Source organism: Chrysochloris asiatica, unplaced genomic scaffold, assembly GCF_000296735.1.
Source record: "Chrysochloris asiatica unplaced genomic scaffold, ChrAsi1.0 scaffold00063, whole genome shotgun sequence".
Classification (NCBI taxonomy): Eukaryota; Metazoa; Chordata; class Mammalia; order Afrosoricida; family Chrysochloridae; genus Chrysochloris; species Chrysochloris asiatica.
Genome location: NW_006408581.1, coordinates 15,502,170 through 15,519,886, shown reverse-complemented (window position 1 = coordinate 15,519,886; position 17,717 = coordinate 15,502,170). Strand labels below are relative to the sequence as shown.

Here is a 17,717-nt window from a genome sequence, read left to right as displayed (position 1 = left end):
CCAGAGGGCACAGAAAAAGGCAGAATCTCCATTGAGTAGTATCCAATCTGTCTGGGCGGGGCTGATTAAAGGAGATGGCGATAGGTCCCTTGTGGTACAATAGTGAATAACTGTTATCAGGGTTGATTGTGAGGGCTGGAAATGTAAAGGTAGACGTTTTGTAGCAAAAGGAGGGAGTAACTGACTTTGCAGTCCAGGAGTGGAGGTCCCTGGGACCATCAAGGGAGAAGAGCGGAGTGTGGGACCCTACCAGAGAAACAGTGACACCAGAGATGGAGGCAGAGACGACGTGGAGAGATAGAGCGACTGGGGACTTTAGACCCAGAGAGGGAGGGGCTGTGTGCTGACGACAGAGGGGCAGGCTTGCAGGGTATACCTTTTGGTTGGTTGATGATTCATGGAGGTGATTGTAACCATGGCAATGAAACAATATAGGATGAATGTAAAGTTAATGTTCTCCCATGTAAACTATCACATAATTCATAATAAAACATTTTAAAAAATGTTCATGTACGAAGTCAAGCAGAGGACTCTGGGACCACCAAAGGAGAAGCGTTGAAGAGGAGTGTGGGACCCTAACCAGGGAAGAGGCGACACCAGATGGAGGCAGAGATGGTGACAAGGAGATACAGAGCAGCTGAGGACTCCAAACACATGGAGGGAAAAGGAGCTGTGGGTTAGTGCACCAGACTGTAAAGCTGTTTGAACTGCAAGGTTGGTGGTTCAAGCTCACCAGCTGCTCCTCGGAAACCTTATACAGAGCCACTATGGGTTGGAATCGACTTGACAGCACTTAACAACAACAATTTAATTATGGAGTCATGAATAGGACTGCGGGTTAATGTGCCAGACTGCAAAGTCAGTTCGAACCGCAAGGCCAGCGGTTCAAGCTCACCAGCCACTCGTTGGAAACCCTATACAAGGTCACTATGGGTTCAAAACAATTAGATGGCGGTTAACAACAACAATTTAATTAACCTCTTGTTGTTAAGTGCCATTGAATCAGTTCTGATCCATGTTGTTGTTGTTGTTATTAGGTGCCATCGAGTCGGTACGAACTCATAGCGACCCTATGCACAACAGAACTAAACACTGCCCAGTTTTGGGCCAACCTCACAACTGTTGCCACAATTGACCCATTGATGCTGCCATATTACCAATCCATCTTGTGGGGGTCTTCCTCTTTTTCTCTGACCCTTACCAAACATGATATCCTTCTCCAGAGACTGGTCCCACTGACAATATGTCTGAAGTATGAGAGACGAAATTTGGCCATCCTGGCCTCCAAGGAGCACTTTGGCTGCACTTCTTCCAACACAGATCTGTTGGCTCTTCTGGCAGCCCATGACACTTTCAATATTCTCCTCCAACACCATAACTCAAAAGCATCAGTTCTTCTATGGTCTTCCTTATTCACTGTCCAGCTTTTGCATGCATATGAGGTTATTGAAAATACCATGGCTTGGGTCAGGTGCACCTTAGTCCTCAAGCTGACATCTTTGCTCTTCAACACTTTCAAAAGGTCTTGTGCCACAGATTTGCCTAATGCAATAGGTCATTTGATTTCTTGATTGCTGCTTCCATGAGTGCTGATAATTGATACAAGAAGAATGAAGTCCTTGACAACTTCAATCTTTTCTCTGTTGATGATAATGTTTTTTATTGGTCCAATGGTGAGGATTTTTGTTTTTCTACATTGAGATGCAATCCATATCGAAGGCTGTGCTCTTTGATTTTCATCAGTAAATGTTTTAAGTCCTCTTCACTTTCAGCAAACAAGGTTGTATCATCTGCATATCGCAGGTTTTTAATCCTGATGCCATATTTTTCTTCATATAATCCAGCTTCTTGGATTATTTGCCCAGCATACAGGATGAATAAGTATGGTGAAAGAATACAATCCTGTCGCACACCTTTCTTAAATTTAAACCATTCAGTGTTCCCATGTTCTGTTCAAACAACTGCTTCTTGGTCCATGTACAGATTCCTTATGAGCACAATTAAGTGTTCCGGAATACTCATACTTCGCAATGTTGTCCATGGCTTGTCATGATCCACACAATCAAAAACCTTTGCATAGTCAGTAAAGCAGAGGTAAACATCTTTCTGGAATTCTCTGTTGTCAGCCAAGGGCTGTGGGACATCAGCAATGATATCCCTCATTCCACATCCTCTTCTGAATCCAGCTTGAACCTGTGGAAGTTCTCCATCAATGTATGCTTGCAGCTGTTTTTATATTATCTTTAGCAAAACTATTCACATGGGATATCAAAGATATTGTCCTATGATTTCCATATTCCTTTGGGTCACTTCTCTTTGGAATGGGCACAAATACGGATTTCTTCCAATCAGTCAGCCAGATAGTTGTCTTCCAAATTTCTTGACATAGATAAGTGAGTGCCTCCTATGTCGCCTCACTTTCTTGAAAGATTTCAATTTTTATTCCATTAATTCCTGGAGCCTTGTCCTTTGCCAATTCCTTCACCTTGGACTTTTCCTTCAGTGTCATTGGCTCTTAATCAGTATCATTGGCTCTTGAAATGGTTGAACATCAACCATTTCCTTTTGGTACAGCGACTTTGTATTCCTTCCATCTTCTCTTGATGCTTTCTGCATCATTCAATAACTTCCCAGAGAATCCTTCAATAACAAAAGTCGAGGTTTGAATTTTTTCTTCAGTTCCCCAACCTTGAGAAATGCTGAGCGTGTTCTTCCTTTTTGGTTTTCTAGTTCCATATCTTTGCACATTTTGTTGTAATATTTAACCATGTCTTCTTGAGCTGACCTTTGAAATTTTCTTTTCAGCTCTTGTACCTCCTCATTTCTTCCATTTGCTTTAGCATCTTTATGCTGGATAGCAAGTTTCAGTGTCTCTTCTGACATCCATTTTGATCTTTTTCTTCTTTCTTGTCTTCTTAATGACTTTTTGTTTTCTTCCTGTATGATGTTCTTGATGTCAGCGTACAACTCTTCTGGTCTTTGGTCATTAGTATTCTTCTTTAGTGTTCAAATATGTTCTTCAGATGATCTCTAAATTCAGGTAGGATGTATTTAAAGTTGTATTTTGACTCTCATTTTCTTCAGCTTCAGCCTTAACATACATATGAGTAATCGATGACGGTCTGTTCCACAATCTGCCCCTGGCCTTGTTTTGACTGATGATATGGATGCTTTTCCTTCATCTCTTTCCACAGATTTCCGCATTCCATTTTCATTCTGAAAATCTTATGAATTCTGATCCATAGCAACCCTTTGTTAACGTTCAGAAGGAATATACTTGTATTTTAGGGAACCAAAAATATCAAACAAAATCCCCTTCCATCAAGTTTATTCTGACTCATAGTGATCCTGCTTAGGCTTTCCAAGGCTGTAAAGCCTGAAGGCATAGATTCATCTTTCTTCAGGGAATGGATTGTGGACTTAAACTGCTGACCTAGTAGTTCGTCCAATGCATATCCCACTACACCACTCGGGGTTCTTGTGTATTCAAGGGAATAGGAGACATAATGTGTGTTATTTAGGTATTGGTTTTGATGTAACTAATAGAAGGAAAGGAGACAGAGGGAATTTAGGAAAGCGAAATTATACTTTTTAAGATATATAAATAGGTCTTCTTTATCTTTTCCTACATCACAAAACACATTTTATAACATTTAAATATCAGAGAAAATGAGTTATTTTAGAAACTGTTTAATTATGGAGTCCTGATGGGGCACTGTGGGTTAATGTGCAAAGCCATTTGAACCCCAAGATCGGTAGTTCGAGCTCACCACCCACTCCTCGGAAACCCTATACAGGTTCCCTATGAGGTAGAATCAACTTGACTTCATTTAACAACAATATTCATGCAGCTTAAAAATGTGTCTTCTAGAAGCATATGAGTTCACTGCAACAAAGTTACTGCTCAGTGAAACAACCTGGGCTTTCCTGAAGCTCAAGAGACTGGGATGCAACTCAATAACCATCCTGTGGCTGATGTAAATCTGTAACACTTATTAATTCCCCTGGCAAAAGAGAATCAGTAATGGGAGTATCAAATGATGATTTCATGGTATAACTGATGCTTTTCATCTACATCCCCCTTCCTCAATAAAACCACCACAGAAACCTGCAGAAATGAATATCTAAGAAGACAACAAACCAAAATGTTAAAGACAGGATCTTTCATTAAATATTTTTGGGCTATAATTTATATTTATTTATTAAGTTTTTATTGTGAATTGAGTTTACATGAGGGATCATTAAATTTTTTAAAAGCAATTTATGAGAAGTATTAATTTGAAAAGACATAATTTAAAATTTTCTCTTCATAACTTGGAGGGAACTTCTTACTTGGGTATCTCCCAGCACATCTGGTACCCCATGGTGAAGAATTCTCTTTTACTATATGGGCTTTCTAAGTGGCTGCTTTGCTTAAAAAAAAAAATTAAAAAAAAAAACTTATGGAATACCTTTATTATATTTTTAGGGAAAATCAATATATGAACATTTGAGTTTAAAGATGAATGCATAAAGTAGGTCAGTCATATTTAGGGATCCATTAAATGTTCATTTAAGTAACAAATATATGTCCCAATAATATAAAATTATTGAAAATAAAACATTAAGTTCCTCTGTTGCAATAGTGACATTCTAAGTGCTAGTGGCTACTGAACTGGGCAGCACAGATAGAGACCATTTCCATCACCACAGCAAGTTCTATTCAAAGCCCTGAATTGATTCTTGCTCAAAGCTGTATGTCTTACTGCATATCATATGCTTGGTTGTTGTTGTTGGTGGTGATATGCTGTGGAGTCAGTTCCGACTCATAGCAACCCTGTACAGGGTTTCCGAGGCTGTAAATCTTTACGAGAACAGAAAGCCTCATCTTTCTCCTGCTGACCTTGTGGTTAGTAGCCCGACTCATAACCACTACTCTACCAGAGCTCCTTAGATGCTTAGAGCCATACCAAGACTATAAACTTTATAGGCCATCTCTTATTAATTTCTTAGGTAAAATCCATTTAGTAATAGTAGATCAGTACAGATTATTGTATTTCCTTCAAACCAGTTCCATTTATTAACTGCATATTGATTTCCCACTTATGAGTACTACTGACAGAACATTAAAAAAAAAAAAAAATTTAAAGACCTGTGTAAAGGTTAAATATTTTAAATTTACACTTCTTTAATTATCAGTGAGAATATGTATTTTCATTCATTTATCAGCTAATAGCACTTTTTTTTTGTTGAAAATAATCCACTATTTCACTTTTTACATTCAACTTTGTAATTCCTCTGATTTTTATTACGGTAAATTGTGCAAAGTATGGGTCCAAATATTTCTAAATATTAATGAGATTATCAAAGCACCACTTACTGTTCTATCCATCATTTCACTTTTAACTTGAAATATAATCTCTACCTGAATAAATGTTTAAAATATATGTGAATCTGTTTCCTGATCTTCATAGTTTATATTACATATGTTCTTTTACTACATATCAGATGCTTGGTTGGTGGTGGTGGTGATATGCCGTAGAGTTGGTTCCGACTCATAGCAACCCTGTACAGGGTTTCCAAGGCTGTAAATCTTTAATCTAAAATTAAATATTCTTGCCTTAGATTACATTTAAAAATAGAATATGCATTTCCTCTGATTAATCAATTTTTAAAGAGCCTTTAAAATATTATTGCCACATATATTTTTCTTTCAGTTGTACTATGAAATTATACTTTTTAAAGTTAAAGCAAGTATGTTTTCATATGATTAAGAGTGAACATATAATATTGTTTGATGAAGACTGAAAAAGACATGACTAAATACTGATTTTCTATATATGCTTCAGTAAATTTCTCTAACTTTCTTGATACAGGCTTTGTACTGTTCTTACTAAAAATATTCCAAGTAATAGCGTATTTTTGATTACTGTTGGGACTGTCATTTTCTTCCCCATTTTAACAATTCCAATCTTTTTGTATGTATCTTTTAGAAACACATATTGTTTTTGTGTATATATGCTAACTCCTACAGGAGAATTGAAGTTCAATATGACTACATTCTTATACTTAAGGAGCTTACATGCTATTCAAATGCTAAAAGAAAGGCTTCTACATGTACCTCCAATTTTTTCTGATATTTTTCACATTCCAGCTGACACTGTGTGAGATTTCTTGCAGTTTCTTCTTGTAGAAGTTGAACACGCTCACACTCAAAAGCTTTTAATTTACTTTGATGGAGAAATTCTGTCACTTTGCTTTCCTCACTAAGCTGTAATTCTCTGTATCTAGAAAAGCAAAAACAGTTATAAGAACTCTAGAAATAAAGAAGGCTCAAAAATTTACATAAAAATAATGATTTCTGCTTCTCCCACCTCCCCATATATATATGTTGTTGTTGTTTAGTGCCATGGAGTCGGTTCCAACCCATAGTGATCCTGTACAGGGTTTCTGAGGATTCAAATCTTTTCAGGAGCAGACAGCCTCACAATTCTCCCATGGAGCAACTGGTGGGCTCAAACTGCTGACTTTGTGGTTTACAGTCAAGCGCTTATCACATGAAGCCACAGAGTTCGCTCCCATATTCATATAGTTATTCCTTTATATCTATCCAGCATTTGTCTGTCATACTATGGTGGCTTGTGTGTGCTGTACTACTGGAAGCTAGTCACTGGTATTTTAAATAGCAGCAGGGCCATCCAGGGTGGAATGGTTTCAGCAGAGCTTCCAGACTAAGATAGTCCCGGAAGAAGGCGCGGCAGTGAAGAAAACATTAACAGTGGAACATTGTCTGGTACAGTGCTGGAAGATGAGCCCCTCAGGTTGGAAGACACTTAAAACACCACCGGGGAAGAGCTGCCTCCTCAAAGCAGAGCTGACCTTAATGACATGGATGGGGTTAAACTTTTGGGAATGTCATTTGCTGATGGGGCAAAACTCAAAATGAGACGAAAAAGCTGAAAACATCCATTAATAATCGGAATGCGGAACATATGAAGTATGAATCTAGGAAAATTAGAAATTAAAAAAAAAAAATGAAATGGAACACATAAAGGTCAATATCCTAGGCATTAGGGAGTGGAAATGAACTGGTATTGTCTATTTTGAATCTGAAAGTCATGATTTATTATGCCTTGAATGACAAATTGAAGAGGAATGGCATCACATTCATCACCAAAAAGAACATTTCAGATTCTATCTTGAAGTACAATGTTATCTGTGATAGGATGATATCCATATGCCTACAACAAAGACCAGTTCATACCACTATCATTCAATCTGCTGTTTGAAACTTTTGTTCATGGTATCTCATTTAACCCTTACAATAGCCCTGTTAGATATTTTTCAGAAACAATGGGAAAATTGAGGCTCAGAGATATCAAGTATTTTCATCAGTTAGGAAGAAGCTGTCTTAAACTTCAAGCTACAACCCAAATCCAGATATATTTGACTCTACAGCAGTGGTCTTTCCACTACATGACATTCTTAACGGCTATTCCATTCCTATGACAACAATAACATTCAAAATATAAGCAGAGAATATGTTGCTGTTGTTAAGTGCTGTGGAGTCTGTTCTGACTCATAGTGACTCTGTATAGAACAGCTAGTGGACCTGAACCGCCGACCCTGTGGTTCACATTTCAGTGCTGATCCTACAGTGCCACACCAGAAGAATACAGACAGTGGTATTTGTTGTATCATATTTCACTCTCAGCACTTTTAATTTTGGTAAATGATCTCATATCCAGATTTGCAAAAGTTCCATACAATGCATATCGGTACATATTACTTAATATATGTAACATGACTTCAAGGTAAATTTCTATACAGTGCATTTTGGTACATATTAATATATATCAAGACTTTAAGGTAAATGTCTGCTTTTGTGCTTACTATTTTAGACAGTCCTGGCATTAATTATATATATATTTAAAAACAACAACAACAACAACAACAACAAAAAAAAAACGCTTCAATTCACAATTCTAATTTTTTTTAAATGCCCCCCCCATTTTTCAATGTCCATTTATTTGGGAAAACAAGCCTGAAAAGAAATATTTTTGTTACGGCTGTTTAGTGCCAGCCACCAAATCAATCCCAACTCATAGTGACCCTGTATAGAGTTTCCAAGGAGCAGTGGTGAGTTTGCTGCCTAGCTTGTACTTAGCAGTACAGTGCTTATCCTATAGCACCATACCAGGACTTTTAAGTGAATTATAATTCACATAACATGAAAGTCACAAGGATGTGCATCAACACTATGTAATTCTGAATATTTTCATCACTCCAAAAAGAAACTCCATATTCATTAGTACTCATTCCCCATTCCATCCTCCTCGTAGACCCAAGCATTATCTAACCTACTTTCTGTCTCTATAAGTTGCCTATTCTGGACATATCATGTAAATGCAATCTAGTATGCAGCATTTTGCTTTTACTTAGCTTAATGTTTTCAAGGTTCCCATATGTTGTAGCATAAATCAGTAAGTACTTCACTCCTTTTTATGACTGAATTGTTGTTGTTGTTTGGTGCCATTGAATCGGTACCAACCCATAGCGACCTTATGCACAGCAGAACAAAACACTGCCTGATCCTGGGCCTATGAATAGTACTCCATTATATAAATACATTACATTTTATTTATCCATTCATCAGGTGATAGACATTTGAGTTGTTTCTACCTTTTGAATATTATGACTAAGGTGGCTATAAATATTAATGTACAAGTTTCTGCATGGACATGTACTTTTATTTTTCTTGGATATATATACCTAGGTGTACAACTGCTAGGTCATATGGTAATTCTATGTGTAGCTTTTTGAGGAATTGCCAAACTGTTTTCCAAAGTGGCTGCCCTAGTTACTGTCCCACCAATCACGCACAAGGATGTTGATTTCTTCACATTTATGTCAACATTATGTTATCGTCTATCTTTTTGATGATAGCCATCCTAATGGGAGTGAGATAGTGAGAGATTCTTCTATTAAATAATCCACTCACTCAACATTTTACTACAGTGAAAATGTCCCTCTACTCCTTCAGGTAAGTAATTTCATAAATATGAATGTAAAAAACATGTTTGAAATCAATAACTTTTTGTATGCTAAACTATGGCACACACATAGATCACATCACTGAAATAAATATTGGATAAAACATTTCAAATGACATATTGACCTTTAAAATAATTTGCTTTGAAAGAATTAAACAGCAAGTTTTGACTTTTTATGGGTTTAAGACAGTTCAGGTGATTCTGAGATCAATGCCAATTTCAAGCAGAACACATTCTTCTTATTTATCACATGGTACTTGAGAGTTACTTTTAGCACTACTAATATTCTTCAAAACTGAAACATCGAAAACAGTACTTATCTTCTATAAGTAAGAATATAAAGCTTTCAAATGTGATGGTTCTATAAATCAAATAATAAATCAAAAGAACTAGTCTATTACCATGTTGGCTTTAATGTGAAAGAAGCTTCCTCAAATCTTTATGCCTTTGTAATAATCATAATTATTTTCATTTGTCAACTTGAGCGATGAAAATGTTGAACAAACATTAGAGCTACAAAAGGAGCTTCCCAGCAGTGAGGTACAGATGAAGACAAAAGCATGGTCTGACAGTTTCAGGTAACTCCCTTTTACTTGTTTTGTTAGATTAACATTTTAATTTGTTGACTCAGACTTCTCATCTCATCCTCTTAATCAGAGCTTCTTATTAAAATTAAATGTTTCATTCACACATTAACAAATTTTCTGCTTAATGTTCTAACTCAGCATAGTAACCTCACATCTCCTATAAATATAATGATGATCTCCAATCATTGTTTAACCATCCCATTCTTAGATCCATAGATTTGTCTTTATCCTTTATTTGTAACTGGCATTTTCATTTTCATAAGGGTCACCCATTTGTCAAATCCCACTTTAAAAACGAAAACTTAAAAGTCTTAAGATGCAACAAAAAATTTGGGCTGAAAGTCCAAGAAGAAAAAATGTTAAAAGGTGAAAAGCAGCTAATAAATTGGGAGCTATAGAGAAGTTAATTAATCTAGAAGAAAAGTTCTCAGGTTGTAATGAATCAAACTCTAAGAAGCATGTTCTGCATGTCTGAGAAAGACATGAAAGACAACAGCATGACATTCAGTTCTCAAAAATGGGAAAAGGTATTTGAACAAAAGCACTTGTAAAAATATTAAATACAAAGGTTTTAAAACAATATTTTCATCAGTAGTCTTTACATATACACTGAGAAACAGTAACATTCAAAATATACACAGAGAAAATAAATATTAGATATTTGCTACAAGCTATTTCACTTTGTTGTTACACTCTAAAATAAACATATATAGTTTATTCCTAATTCCAAACAAAGCTATCCTTGAGAAAAGTCAAAGATTGGTATAATTACGAGCTTCAAAAGTTTATCCTAGTTATTTTATGTCAGTGAGAAACAACACTTGATCTTTGAATTCTGTTACACATACATCGAGTTCATGGCATCAATGTTAAACTGGATATTTATTCTGAACCCAGTTAATCTAATTTCATTTTGTAGACAGGCAATCTAAGGTCAAATACCCACAAGTATTGTACCCAGTGCTAAGGTACATGTCATCTACAGGAAGTGGTCTTTTTGTTAAGAAATTTGGTTCAATTTGGAAATAAGGCACTGTAGTGATTATGGCAAAGTATTTGCCCGTATGCAGAAAGGCAACAATGTGTAGAAAGAATATAGGAAAATAGGACTGACAAAAGAGCCTCAGAAAAGTAGTACGATCTATGGTTACTGGCAAAAGTTCAGGGACAGATTTTTAGTACTAAGCACTGGGTACATTACATGGGCATAAGTACTGAAAGGGACTCTTGATTATACAGAGAATTCTCTGACTTAGAAAAATAAAACGTGAACAAGAAGCTACAGCAACGCCATGAAGCACAGTACGGAAGCGGGGCAGAGGGTGCTGTTCAAACTCTACAATTGAAAGGCGTGCTCTGAAACTGAGATGGGTTTCAATCTCCAGAAAGGAAGCCATTAGTGGACTCAGGGGTGGAAAATTGGAAGTGACAAAGACAGAAGCTGACGTTTCTAGTGAATTGGGAATTCACTTTTGGTTACTTAGGTGGGATAAATTCAATTTTATTTTGATGTCTCAGACTCTTCTATGCCCACTTTCTTTTGAGAAGACCTCACTAAAGTGATGTTCAATTCCGTATGAATTATTCATTTGGTTGTGCTAATAACTAACCATTCCAAAACCACTCTTTACCTTTAGTGCTTCTATATTGCTATTAAATTGCTATTCTATATATGACAAATTTTATGACATTTTCTTTTTAAAGAAAATTTAGGAGTTCTAGACCTGTACCACACGTATTCCTAGACAATTATAGCGTATGTTCAAATGCCACTGGATGAATCACTGAATGGTAGTTAGCGTTCAAACTAATGTACTGTAAATAGTTGTTGAGAAAAAAACACTCCAGTTTTTTTGTGTTTTGTGCCTTTATGGCTAAGGAAAAGCTAACTGATCTTAGGTTAATGGTACTAGATCAATGAGTTTTACATGTTCTCTAAAGATTTTATTGCTAGGTATGTTGTTAAGTACTGTTGAGTCAGTTCCAACTCATAGCAACCATGTATAGGGTTTCCAAGGAGTGGCTGGTGAGCTTGAACTGCTGATCTTGCAGTTCAAGCTGACCTTGTACTCCAGTGCACTAACCCGCAGTGCCATACCAGGACTCGAAGTATAGGTATGAGTATTATCTGCATATTTAAAGTATAGTTTGTACGATGTGCCAAAAACCCTTTATTACTATTTTCTTCCTAAAGTACACCTTTTATTTCTTACTTCTTAAAAAATTGCTATTCAATATATGACAAATTTTTCATTAACCAGCATAGTGGATTCTTCAACATCTAATTTATGTAACGCTATTGTGTATCGACATTGTGCTAGATATTAGTAGGTATCAGTGAACACTAATCTCAAGAGTTTCCATCCCACTAGTGAGAGACAACCAACACTAAGTGTTAATAATTACAAGTAGCAACAGCAGCAGAGCAGGATGTAAGGAAGCAGAGAGTGATAGGAAGACCAGTGGTGGTGCTGTTCGAAAGGTCGGGTAACGAAGTCCAATCTCTGCTAAAGTGACATTTGAGCAGAGACGCATACACCACAGTTTGCTAAAACCTGTATTTTAGAAATTATGAATTAATTAGGACATATTTACCAAGATTTATACAATATACATTTTCAATTTTGCAGCAAAGGTAAGGAAATACAAGTCCTTCATATTTAACCTGAGAAGATTTTAAACTCGTAACTAAAATTATGAACCAAAAATATATGATTGGATATGTTACAGAGTAATAACTATATGAACTTGAACTAAAAGAGAGAGGGCTGGATTTTTTAAGAACTAAATTAGAGACATTAAGATGGGGTTTTAGCATTTCACAGGATAGGACAAGTACACTTATTTGAACAATTTCACTACTACATAAAAATCAGTTGAATTCATTCGGATTTGAGGTAATTAATAAGCCACAAAAGAAATGTTCTTTTAACATTTATAGTCATATATAAGCTGTGTGGATCATGAAAAGCTATGGACAACATTGCAAAGTATGAGTATTTCAGAATACTTAACTATGCTCATGAGGAACCTTTATAAAGACCAAGAGGCAGTCATTCAAACAGAACAAGGAGACACTGAATGGTTTAAAATTAGGAAAGGTGTGTGCTATGGTTGTATTCTTTCATCATATTTATTCAATCTTTATGCTGAAGAAATAATACAAGAAGCTAGATTATATGAAGAAGAACATGGATGGCATCACAGGATTAGAGGAAGACTCATTAACAACTTGTGATATGCAGAGGATACAACCTTGCTTGTTGAAAACAAAGAAGACTACCTGCTCTTCACAAGACCTTTTTGAAGTGTTCAAGAGCAAAGATGTCAGTTTGAGGATTAAGGTGTGCCTGACCCAAGCTGGTATTTTCAATAGCTTCAAATGCATGTGAAAGTTGGACAGTGATTAAGGAAGACAGTAGAAGAACTGATTAATTTGAATCATGGTATTGGGGGAGAATATTAAAAATACCAAGGAACGCTAGAAGAACAAACAAATTTGTATCGGAAGAAGTACAGCCAGAATGCTCCTTAGAGGTCAGAATGGTGAGACATCATCTCTCACACTTCAGACATTATTATAGGAGAGACCAGTCCCGGGAGAAGGACAGCATGCTAGGTGAAGTGGAAGGTCAGTGAAAAAGAGGAAGACCCTCAACGAGATGAACTGGCACAGTGGCAGCAGCAATGAGCTCAAACTGAACAATGATTGTGAGGATTGGTGCAGGACTGGGCAGTGTTTCATTCTGTTGTGTGTAGGGTCCCTGTGAATTGGAACCGACTCAATGACACCTAACAACAACAACACATGTCTTTACCCACAAGCCTGTCAGTGTGTTGTTCTGTGGGTCCTTGTATGTTGCTGTAATGCAGGAAGTTATGGCACTGGTGTTTCAAACAGCAGTAGGATCCCCCATCGTGGACAGGTTTCAGTGAAGATTCCAGGCTAAAAACAGTCGATGGATTAGCATCTGAAAGCGTTATGAGTAAGCAGTGAAACACTGTCTGATACAGAACCAGAAAATGAGCCCCTCATGTTCCAAGGAACTCAAAATAAGTGTAGCAAAATTGGAAATAAAATAATAATAATAATAATAATGTATTAAGATCAACATCTTGGGAATTAATGACCTGAAATGGACAGGTATGGCTATTCTGAGTTACATCTGGTTTACTATTCCGGGAATAACAAATTAAAGAAGAATGTCATCACGTTCATCATTAAAAAAAAAAAAAATTCAAGATATATTGCAATATAATGCTGTGTGTGATAGAATGATATCTATATTTCTACAAGGAAGATCAGTTAATACAACTATTATTCAAATTTATACACCAAGCACCAGAGTCAGTATTAAAGAAATTGAAGAATTCTATCAACTTTTTCAGTCTGAAATTGATCAATGGTGTAATCAAGATGCATTGATAATTACTACTGATTGGAATGTGAAAGTTGGAAACAAAGATGAAAGACTGTTATTTGGAAATTATGGCCTTGGTGACAGAAATCATGCTGGAGTTCATGTGATAGAATTTTTCAAGGCCAACAACTTATTCATTGCAATAACTTTTCTCAACATCATAAAAGGTGACTGTACATGTGGACCTCATCGAATGGAATATACAGGCCATCAAATTGATTACATCTGTGGGAAGATGATGAAGACGTGCAACAGACTCAGCTAAAACAAGGTCAGGGCAGACTGTGGAGTAGACCATTTATTACTCCTAAACAATTTCAGGTTGAAGCTGAAGAAAATGAAACAAATCAACAAGAACCTAAATATGCCCTTGGGTATATTCTACTTGAATTTAGAGACCATCTCAAGAACATACCTGATGCACTAAATACTAATGACTGAAGACCAAAGGAGTTGTGGGATGACATCAAGAACATCATACATGAAGAAAACAAAAGGTCGTTAAAAAAAACAGAGAAGATGTCAAAAGAAACTCTGAAACTTGCTCCTGAAGGTAGAGTAGCTAAAGCAATGGAAGAAATGATAAAGTAACAGTTGAAGAGAAAATTTCAAAAGACAGCCTGAGAACACAAAGTAAAGTATTACAATGAAATGTGTGAAGTCCTGGAGTTAGAACACCAAAAGGGAAGGACTGACTCATCATTTCTTAAGCCAAATGAATTGAAAGAAAATTTAAGTCTCCACTTGCAATATCTACAGACTCTATGTGCAAAATATTGACTGATGCAGGAAGTATAAAAAGAAGATGGAAAGAAGCCACTGAACTAAAGCAACTGATTGACATTCAACCATTCTATGGGGTCTCATGTGATCAAACCCCAATAGTACTGAAGGAAGAAGTCCAAGCTATAAAAAAAGGCATTGGCAAAAAAACAAGGTTTCTGGAATTGATGGAATATAAATAGAAATCTTTCAACAAACTGATGCAACACTGGAAACACTCACCAGTCTATGCCAAGAAATTGGAAAGGCAGCTACCAGGCCAATCAACTAGAAAAGTTTCATATTTATGCCATCCCAAAGAAAAATGACCCAAGAGAGTGTGGAAATTATCAAGCAATTCCATTGATATCACACACAAGTAAAACTTTGCTGAAGATAATTAAACATGGTAGGAGTAGCACATCAATAGGGAGCTGCTAGAAATTTAAGCTGGCTTCAGAAGAGGATGTGAAACGAGGGATATCATTGCTGACATCGATGGATCCTGGCTGAAAGCAGAGGATACTTAAAAGATGCTAACTTGTGCTTTACCGATTATGCAAAGACATTCAATTGTGTTGATAGTAACAAGTGATGAATAACACTGGGAAAAATGGGAATTCGAACACAATTGTGCTCATGTGGAACCTGTATATAGAGATTAAGAAACAGTCATTTGAACAGAACACAGGAAACGTCTGGGTCAGGCTGAGCAAATATTCCAAGAAGCTGAACTATATGAAGAAAAACAAGATGTTAGGATTGTTTCATTAACAACCTGCAAGATGTGGATGACACAACTTTGCTTGCTGAAAGCAAGAGGTCTTGAAGCACTTGCTTATAAGATCAAATAATACCTTCAATAGGGATTATAGCTCAATGTAAACAAAATATTACAAAATCAGGGAGAAAAGAATGAAGTTGTCAAAGATTTCACTTTACTTGGATCCACATTGAATGTTCCTGTAAGAAGCAGTTAAGAAATCAAATGAGGTACTGTTCTGGGCAAATATGCTGCAAAAGACCTCGTTACAGTATTAAAGAGCATAGATGTCACTTTGAGGATTAAGGTGGGTCTGACCCAAGTCATGGTATTTTCAATGGCTTCATATGTTTGTGATGCTGGAACATGAATAAGGAAGACTGAGGAACTGATGCACTTGCATTGTAGTGTTATGTTAACGAAGAATATTAAACACACTAGGAATTGTCAAAAGAACAAATACATTTGTCTTGGAAGAAGTACAGCCATAATACTCCTTAGAAGCAAGGATGTGAGATTTCTTCTCATATACTTTAGGAACATGATAAGGTAGAACACTGCATGGAAAACGACATCCTTCTTGGTAAAGCAAAGGGTCAGCAAATAAGAGGAAGACTCCAAAAGAGATGGATTGACAAGGCGGCTGCAACAGTGAGCTGACACATGACAACACTTATGAGTTCCTGGCAGTGTTTCATTCTGTTGTGCATAAGGTCACTGTGAACTGGTACAGACTTGATAGAACCTAACAACAACAATGTGTCTTTTTTAAACCAAGTCTCTTAACCTTGTGTGTGTTGTGCTGACTATACAAGCAATACTTATACTTTTAGAAAAGTAGAAAATAACCAATCATATGGCCAAAAGGATAACTGCCTTTTCAATCTTCGTATATTTCCTTCTTTTTCTCTGTACAATGAAATGTTTTAAAATTTACTTGTAATTTTATAAGTAATTAATTGAATACATTTTATGACAAAAAAACTTCAAACATTACAAATAAAGTTTTAAGGCCTCTTCATTATTTTTAAGAGATAACTACAGTCATCAATTTTCTGTGTATCCTTTTAGGTTTGTTTGTTTAAACAATGCACATGTACTATATACAGAGGTATATATTGCAGGCTTCTTTTTTTAAAAACACATGGTAAAACAAAGAGTGAAGAAGTTCTGGTAAAATATCTAACTATAGTTTGCAGGCAGAGTACACCTTAGGGAAATTTCCTCTTTCTCTTAAGGCTTTCAACTGACTGGTTTAGGTTCACCTGCATTATGGAAAGTAGTCTGATTTATTTAAGGACAATTTATTTTATCACATGTAACTATTTCATAACAGTCACTGCACTGGTATTTTACCAAACAACTTAGCACAATACTCTAGCCAAGCTGACACAAAAAATTGTCACATTGATCAATTTTACTCCAAAATTATTATTTTAATTAAAATGTATGAGAAGTACATGAAATAAGGTTTTTCTGCATCCTTGCCAATATTAGATATCATTTATCTAGTGTTTACCTAAGCATTCGTCTGTCAGTTTGTTGTACTGTGGTGGCTTGTGAGTTGCTGTGATTCTGAAAGCTATGTCACTGGTATTTTAAATACCAGCAGAGTCACCCATGGTGGACAGGTTTCAGATGAGCTTCCAGACAAAGACAGACTAGGAAGAAGGAGTGACGAACTACTTTGGAATATTTAGTCACTGAAAACCTTATGAATAGCAGAGAAATGCTGTCAGATATAGTGCCAGAAAATGAGCCCCTCAGGGTAGAAGGCACTCAAAATGCCACTGGGTAAGAGCTGACTCCTCAAAGTCGAGTTGACTGTGGTGACTCAAATGGAGTAAGGCCGTGGGAGAAAAGCCCATGGGACCTTCACTTGCTGATGGGGCACAACTCAAAATGAAGAGAAACAGCCGTAAACATCCATTGAAAATCAGAACATGAAATGTATGAACTATGAATCTGGGAAACTTGAAAGTTGCCAAAAATGAAATGTAACGCATAAACATTGATGTCTTAGGCATTAGTGAGCTGAAATGAACTGGTATTGGCCATTTTGAATCTGACAATCACATGGTTTAATGTGTGCCGAGAATGACAAATTGAAGAGGAATGGCATTGCATCCGTTGTCAAAAAAGACATATCCAG

The 17,717-nt window shown here is 36.3% G+C and overlaps 1 protein-coding gene across 1 annotated transcript in view; it reads right to left on the bottom strand.

Moving 5' to 3' along the window:
- The window catches only part of PIBF1 (progesterone immunomodulatory binding factor 1), a 310,762-nt gene that overhangs the window by 121,890 nt on the left and 171,155 nt on the right, over nucleotides 1–17,717 (bottom strand). Inside the window, exon 10 of the mRNA XM_006864318.1 lies at nucleotides 6,101–6,266. Coding sequence (XP_006864380.1) covers nucleotides 6,101–6,266 — 166 coding nt within the window. The remainder of the gene's footprint in view (nucleotides 1–6,100; nucleotides 6,267–17,717) is intronic.